We start from the raw sequence: 8747 nt of genomic DNA on the forward strand, positions 1-8747 counted from the left end.
TTATGTTTCCCACAAATTAAGGAAAGCAAACACATGACCCTGTTTTTGCTTACATGAGTGTTTTAACCATTGCACTCTAGTAGGATGTTAGCTTATCTTTCTCTCTAGGACCACAGAACTCTATCCTGAAAAACTCCTGAAAAAAACCTTCATTTCTAAAACTTTGGTTCTGTGAATCAATACTTCTCTGTGAAAAAAAAAAAACAAAAACAAAAACAACATTAAATTTTAAAGTTCTTAACCTGCTCTACATTTTTTTTAATTTCCTTTTCAGAAGTGCAGCTTTTTCGCAATCCAGAGAAAAAAAGTCACAGAAAATATTTTTTTTGCAAAACTCACAAGCTCTACATCTTCCATTCAGCTAAGAAACATGGAGTTAAACTGCCTTCAGTACTGTGAAATAACCAGACTACACACCACCTCAATTCACTGAAGAAGTTCATACAGGAGTCAGATGAACCTCTTTCACAGATATGAGGTGATACTAGGGCACTTGGGCTCAGATTGTTAACCCTTAACTTCACATCTTTAATGGAACTTCCTACATTAAGCAGTGCAGCTAAGTTAGCTGCAAACACCCTACAAGCTAATTTGGCTGCTAACTTTGCTGCAGTGCTAACTTAGGGAGCTAAATAAGCTTATAGCATCCCTAACTCCCTCTATAGCCTTTGGAGAGAAACACCTGCCAAGGGTAATTCAGCCACTGAAGTCTGGGAATATACATTTGCAACACGAATCATTTATTATTCTGAAATACATCCTGTAATATTACTAGAGTATGGCCTTAGCTTCTTGCTCTTGTTGTGACGAATTCTGAAGTCATACCTGTCCTGACGGTTTGAAAACTGATGCTCTCCAGTCCTGCAGCCTGGGCTATGATAGAGAGGTTATACACGTGGCCTGCTGTGAGTCCTGAAAATGTGTAGGAGGTCAGAGGATCTTCTTGGTGAATCTCATGAACTGGGACATGATTATCCAGTAACACCAGCCTGTAACGATCCACGTGCCCAGAGCCAGGAGACCATGAAGCATGGATAGTGTCTGTCTTGACACTGACCTGAATATTTTTCACAGGGGATGGCACTGTTGGAATAAAAAACACATGCTTAAGGCCTAATGGTTATCTCCACAATTTCAGCAATTTTGAACAGATTTCCTTTTGAAATATGTCCAAATACACCATGATAATATGCCTCCATTCTTAGCAAACAACTCTTTGTGTTAGTCAGAGATTCATGTTTTGTTTCTTTCTACTTATCAATAGATACTTACATATACATATATGCATATATCTTGCCAGGTATAAGAATTATATGCATTTGTTAATTTCAAAATGCAAAACTGCAAAATACTGTAAGTGGTTCTATTTAGATGAACTTCAGAGAAAGAAGTCCTACCAGTAGATCCACTTAGGTGAAGTTCTGGGGTACTCTTATTTCCAGCAACTGCACTGAGGACGATGTTGTATTTATTCCCAGGGATGAGTCTGGAAAAAGTATTTTCTGTTTTTGAAATTCTTCCTGGTATGGAGACTTCTTGTATCGTTTTATTATCATGATCAAATAATACTAGGTTATACAAGTCCACCTTTCCCGGGGAAGGATCCCACTGAACCTGCAAGCTTGTGAGTGTAGTTTTTTCCTTATTAATTTCAAACCGAGGTGGTGGTAAGGGATCTGTTAAAAAAAAACCAAACAAACAGAAAACATAAGCTAGTATTTCTTGCATTGGGACTGTCTGAAGTTCTACACAGCAGCCCAGAAAACCTTCTAAAACTCTCCCTTTATCTTCATCATGTTGCTAATGCTTTTCAAAAAGTCTTTTTCTTTCCACTTACAAACATCTTATCACTGAAAACTGTCTACAAGAGAGTCCTGCAGAATTCAGAAATGTTACCTGAGTATATGTGTACACACTCACTCTCACACACGCACATAGAAAAACACTTCCAGTTGTGGATGTATATAACAAGCTTGGAAATCTGCTGATAGTAAAACTGTAACAACTTTAATAAGAAACCACAAACATGAAAACCCAGAAAATTACACTCAATGCCTCAGTGTAATGTAGCTTTATAGATGTACAACGGTGCCAGTGGCTTTCATTTCCTAGCACTCACGCTAAACACTTTATCACTAATGGCATTTATACAATTTTAAGTGCAACAGTCCTTTAGTTTTACTATTAACTTCAACCACTTTAATCAGATTCTGATAGAATATACTTCTGCTCTGCTGTAGTATTGTTCATATAGATTTAAAAAACCCCAAACAGTACATTGGACAAACTTTTAGGAACTATAACTATATTTAATTGGGACCATTTCTCTGAGAAACTCTCAGCGTTCACTCTGTTGTTTATTAAGGAGCTCTCAAGTAAAATCACCTGTAAAATATTATATACTTGAAAGGGATGGCAAACATTGGCCAAAATAAAAGACTCTGATTGCTTGTATTCTCCAGGTGTATTTCATCCCTCACAAGACTTCATGCAAATCAAAAGAAATTTATTACACATTGATGTACTAAGGTATTGACATTTATGTCTCCCAATAACATTAAGTAATTGCGTATTAAAAAGGTATCATAAAACCCAAGGCAGCAAAATCAAGCATTCACAAGTTGGGGAGCTAAAGAATAAAGGTTTCCCAACAATTTAACAACTAAATTTGGCTCCCACATGAGTACACTCTGTGCTACCCTTGCCTAGCATCAGACAGGGAGCGTACGGTGCATCCAGGCTGAGAATCGAGGTCTCCGTATGAAAAGTGCTTTCAACGCAGAAGAATAAGACCATTTTTCCAACACAGTCATTGCTGCCTGTTTCCCTGAACAAGGCAGATGAGTGTGAGGCCACATCATGAAAAACTGCACTGTAAAGGCTGAAGGGACAAAACCGAACCTACCCCCACCCTACAAATACAGCAGTAGGAGCATCATGGGGCTAGTAGCCTTTTAGCTGTTTTGTCTTCAAATCCTGGGTAGTGCAGAGGGTTTAATCGCTTCTTACAAAGCTCTGCTGAGAACATACTGGTGCCAGGTTTTGGTGGTATGCTCTGTCAATCAAACATATTAGGAATTTCAAGGGAATATCTCCCTCCTTGGAGATGTTCAAAAGCTGCCTGGACATGGTCCTGGGCCACCAGCTCTAGGTGGCCCTGCTTGAGCACAGGGCTTGGACCAGATGATGTCCAGAGGTCTCTTCCGACCTGAACCATTCTGTGATTCTGTGACTCAGTGAAAAATACTGTGTCGCTTTGAACCCAGGTCTCTGCTTAAATTCAGATTCTTGCTTCGGACCACAGAGATGCCAGTGCTCTTCAGAAAAAGAGATGAAAATTAAATTAACAAAATGAGTAAATAAAAATAACTATTGTTTTTTTCTTGATCTCTTTCTTAAAGGCCAAACTAACTCTGCTTAAATCTGGAGAAAAAAAAAAATTAAAACTCAAGTCAAAGACCAAGCACATCAAACTTCAGGCCAAAAAGTTAAAACTTCACCCAGTTACAGCAATTGAAACAGGAGGTTTTAATGAAAAGGGTCAGGAAATCTTAACAATAGGCCTGACTACCAGCTCCACCTATAATATATACTAAGCTACTAAAGGCTATTATGTTGGCAAAAGTGAATAGTGGGGATATAATCTTGTTCCTTGAAGGCAATTGTTCTAATCAGAGAGGTCAAACTTTGGGAGTCAGAAATAAATTCCAGCGCTATATATGGTCAGATGCACAGCCATCTGAAAAAGTTTTAACTTGACTGATATCAAGAGAACTGTCATGATAACTGTCAAGAAGTTTAACTCTGTCTCTGACAAAATTAGGGTAAGGCTGACTGCTCATTAGTCCTGCAAAAGTAACCAGCATTGGAATCTGCATTATTTGCCAAATTCTACAAAAGAAGACATCTCCTACATTTTTAGAAGCGCTTGCTTACACTGTCCTGGGTAATCTGTCTTCTAAGGTGCATTAGCAAAGAAATGAGTTGCGTGCCTAGAAGGTGAAGTTCAGAAATTCAGACTTTATCTAATCTATCTGGTCCAGAAAACAAAACACTCAGTGCTTTGTACATCCGCTAGAACAAAGGAACAATGAGATTGGGAAGTGCCTGGGCTGAAAGAGCCCGGGATGGAAACAAACACTTAAAAAGCCATTTACATTGTTATACAAGTCTCTGCTGGCAACGATACAACTCCGATATATCACAGAAATAAAGTATTTTCACAAAGATATTTTTATACCATTTGATACTATATGAATTAATGTCTCCTGCTCTACAAAGGAATCTTCCAGAAGACCTAATGGTGTTTGAATTACAATGCACCTCCATTTTCACTTTTTGGGAAGAGGACGTGCTTTGTGTGCACAGCTGCTACAGATAGATTTTATAGAAATGGCAAATCTGGTTATGTCCAATCCCAATGACATGACTCCCAAATACAGCCTGTAAGCACAGAAACACCCCTGCCTTATGAAGGAGAAAAAAAAGAAACCTGAGAGACACGAGCCCAGGACTGAGTAATGGGGAATTCCAGCCAGTCTCAGCCATCTTCCTATCAAATTACCCATTTTTTTCCTAGTTTTCCCTATTCATAAAACAGTAACCTACTTCACAAGGACTTTTCTGAAGATTAAGTAAACACGTTTGATTTTGTTGTCCTTATTAAGTACAAATATCCATTTCTTTGGGATGATATGCAACCTAGAAGATCTTTAAAACATGGTTATTTATTTTCTTCTTGTACTCTGCCTTTTGAGATGATGATCATAACCATTACGTGATTATGGATGATAGGATCATACAGCCTACAGTCAGAGCCATGTCACAGTAGTTGTTCCTACAGATGGCTAATAAATCAGATTTGTCCCAAATAATTTGAAATTTACAGAGGTGAACACATGGCCAAGCCATGCTTCTGGCATTTAGGGAGTTGCATATTACAATGGAAGAATACTCAACCAGTCTGTGTCTTAGAAGGTAGAATTTTTACCCTCTTTTCATGCAAATATTTAGCAATTTTTGTGACAAAAATTTATAATAATGCTGAAAATTTCTAAGCCTATTTTAGAAGATATATTTGAAAGCAGGGGAATTGCCAAGTTGTTTTTCATGGCTCTCAAGACCAGTATTTTGAATCTGAGTATCAATTCAGAATCAAAATTCATAAATTTAATTGTAATTTAGGATCTGTTTGTATACTACTGTTTTTAACTAGAATTTTAATTAATTTTAATTAATTATTTTAATTAATAATTTAACTGAAAATACGCTACTGAAATACACTGTTATGCTTGTGCGCAGACATTTGGAGAATTAAGAACTTAAAAAGTATTTTACCTGAAATCAAGAAGGACACAACCCTACCATCTTTTGTCATAGAGTAGTTCTCAGTCACAGAAATAGTTTTCCTGAGAACAATAAAGAAGACAGCACGAAACGACCGACAGGTGCATGTGTTGTCCCAACTTTACAATGTCAAGCATGCTGACTAGTTGTATGGATTTATGTGCCATTTTATGTATGTATATTAAAAAAAAAGTAAAACATGGTAAATATTAATGTAAAATAAATATACAGATTTGTTCCTACTAACATGTGTAATCTCAGGTGTCCAGTGGAAAATTTATCTGTAGCTCCAAACTGATAGATATTGTTATCAGCGTTTTCTTTATTTCCTATTCTACCAAAATAGCACAACTGCCAACACTGTACGTGTGTTTGCATGCCTGTGTATACCTGTCTTATATACTGGTTATGTGATTTTATTTTCCATTGTTTTGGAGTACCTGTTTTAGTTCTGCTCTAGAGGATTAAATACTTGCCATTTTAAATTCATAACCCATAGAATCAAAAGGACTAGTGCGGATTATTGTATCAGTATTCCCTACATTATTAGATCTTAGATCTATGCATCCACAAGTGAAATAGAAGCTGCTTCTCTACTCAAAGATTCACAAAGGGTCTGGTGTTATTCAGAGAGTTTATGCAGTCTCGGTGATCTGCGCACTTACTCTATTGGAATATGAAACTTGCAAACAACATACACTTAATTCATTGCCATAACTATGATTTTAATGTAAAATTAAATACTCAAAAGACCAAATTAAGTTAGGGATTTGGTCCTCTCCAAACCTTCACATTACAACTGCAACTATGGTATGCAGTATTCATCGCTTTCACCTTAAGTCCTTAGTCAGAACAGATCGCACACAAAATTTAACAAAATATTTTGGATTTTATGGGCTTAGCTACTCCAGCACTTTGTATAAGAAATGTGATGAAAATTGTACTCATAACAGGAATGAGCACATGAAAATTCTAACAGGATTGAATATGAGCAAAAAGGTAGTTTCTGAACTAGGTATATAAATGAATCTGCAACTTCCTCTGTGTACATTTATTGTATCAAGACGATACAGATGTTCAAAACCTCATTTTGCAAAAGTAAACACATGAGATGGGATTCCTCTCACTTAATTTCAACTATTGAAACTTCAGGTGCCTGGTTTAACCTAGGCTCCTTTTACAGTTAGCGGAGAAAGCTGGGAACCTCCAAAGCCCATCTTTCTAAAACAAAGAGCTCAGGAAGGGAACCTCACTGAGTACCAAGGTCAGACATCATATTTTTAGACAGCCCATGATTGCTCAGTTCCACTACCATTCAAATCAGTTGGAATTTTCTTTACAATATGGCTGAAAATATTGCTCATACTTCCACATTCACAGATTAGTTTCCAGGAACACATGCCTATGGACATTCAGGCTCAGTAGATCATAAAACAAAACTACAGACATCAAGTTACAAAGGAACAGGTGAAAAAGAGCTTTCAGAAAACTGGTTTAAAATGCTGCCCCTAGTGGAAACATATAGGGGGAATAATCCTCCCTCATTCTGTATTGAAATGCATAGTATTGACAGTACGACATGGTGGCTGACAGGCGTAACAAACCCTATATATTCTCTAGAAAAAGAATAAATGGAGAAATTTTGGAGCTAACTGCATATTTTGAACACCATCAAGCAAGTCAACTGATGTGATTGAATCAAGAGAAGCAAGGAACCACGGAGCAATCTGAGTAGCTGTCTTTGCAGGAAACCTCCATGGTTCCTCTATTCTTATTTCACGCTTTTGACTGATCTCTGCTATGCACAATCCAAACATAAACCTCACTTCAGCTATGGTCCACTAATTTGCAGTATTTCAACTTAAACTTTAATCAGTCTTTTCACTCTGATGTCAGCTACATAATATGACTATAACAAGCAGTCGCTTCCAACTGCTTTTATCTTACAGTCTTGCAAAATCTATTTACTGATAAAAAAAGTCATAAATGACAGGTACAAGTTACTGTCTAAACGATGATGCATTAATCAAAATGTGGTCTTAAGTGGTATCTTTTTCTCTACTTCTATGCAAGTGTTCAATAATAGATCTCTACTATCCAGTAGTGATGGTGAATTATACCCGTCACTCTGATAGAGGTTGATTTATTCTTTCAATTTTCAAATTATAAGTCATGAACATTAAAACCAGCTGGCATGATGCATGGCATGGATTTAAATCACTGTCTGCATAGAAACCATTACTCATTTTTACCAAGTGACATGACTTGTGCTTAATGTATAGCTATCACACCAGCAGACTTGTCACTAAGCTTTATTTAACTTGAGTTACCAAAGCAAGTTAATGGAGGGTAATTAGTGCAAAAAAAATAGGGAAAAGGGTCTGACAGCAAACGATGTCTCTGAACCAGTACTTTTAAAGTATTTGGCTGCTGTAATCTTCAATACTAATACTGCAAAGTACCTCTCTGAAACTAACACTTTAGGAGCAAATCAGGGTGGCATTTAATGATGGACCTCATTTAATACATCTCTGTTTTGAGCCTTGTGCTGCCACCATTAAGAGGTTGGACAATACTGTATTTCATCATCTTTAAAAAAACCACTAATACAGGTAGAAAGAGTCCAGTTCTCTCACTGCAGCTGGTGGCTCTATGCCATTCATTGCTTCACAGCTGAGTTGTTTGCATGCACACACAAACACACATGCAGAAAGGGGCTTTCCTTGGCAGCTCTCTGGCAAGCTGCTGGAACATTTTTACAGCCAGTCATGGATGTGACACTGTAAGTGTGCTCTGCACACAACTGTAGGTCGTAACACCTCACTGGCTGTATTCAAGGAAAACATACAAGCAAGAAGTTTCAGCCTTACTTTCCGACCTTCAGACTCTGGTTAGACAGAATAAAAGTATAGAAATGGGCTGAAAAGGTAAGTTATCCTTGAATGGGATCTACCTGTCATGAGATAAGATTGTATTTTAAACACAGTAAATAAGCTGTCACCTGAGGAACTATGAAGCCAACAGGTTTGTGTGAGCACAAAAGATGTTACAGGGCACTACTCTACAAGCATTCTGCTGGATGGCAGCTTAAGGGAGCGACAGAAACACGCTCCCAGCACTGAGCTGGTCCTTCCCCTTTCAAGGCAGCTGGCTTAACTTTTGGTAGCGGTTATTTCTGGCAGCGGGGTAAAGAGGACTCAAGCGCAGGACAGCGACCTTCAGCAAACACGGTAGGTTTACAGCAGCTGCAAATGCATCGCCCTCCTCCTCTTACCGCCGGCCGAAGCAAGGGGTCGGGAAGGAGAAGCCCGGCGTCCCTCCCCGAGCACCTGCCGCGCCCTCCGCCCTTACCTGTCTGCACGGAGATGCTGACAGCCTCCCCGTCGGCGAGCGGCTCGACG

General features: G+C 38.2%; 1 protein-coding gene across 1 annotated transcript in view; it reads right to left on the reverse strand.

The window, feature by feature from the left end:
* The window catches only part of PTPRB (protein tyrosine phosphatase receptor type B), a 62688-nt gene that overhangs the window by 37960 nt on the left and 15981 nt on the right, over positions 1 to 8747 (reverse strand). Inside the window, 3 exon segments of the mRNA XM_009646308.2 lie at positions 826 to 1083; positions 1398 to 1676; positions 8698 to 8740. Coding sequence (XP_009644603.1) covers positions 826 to 1083; positions 1398 to 1676; positions 8698 to 8740 — 580 coding nt within the window.

This window comes from Egretta garzetta, unplaced genomic scaffold (assembly GCF_000687185.1).
Source record: "Egretta garzetta isolate BGI_Z169 unplaced genomic scaffold, ASM68718v1 scaffold68, whole genome shotgun sequence".
NCBI lineage: Eukaryota > Metazoa > Chordata > Aves > Pelecaniformes > Ardeidae > Egretta > Egretta garzetta.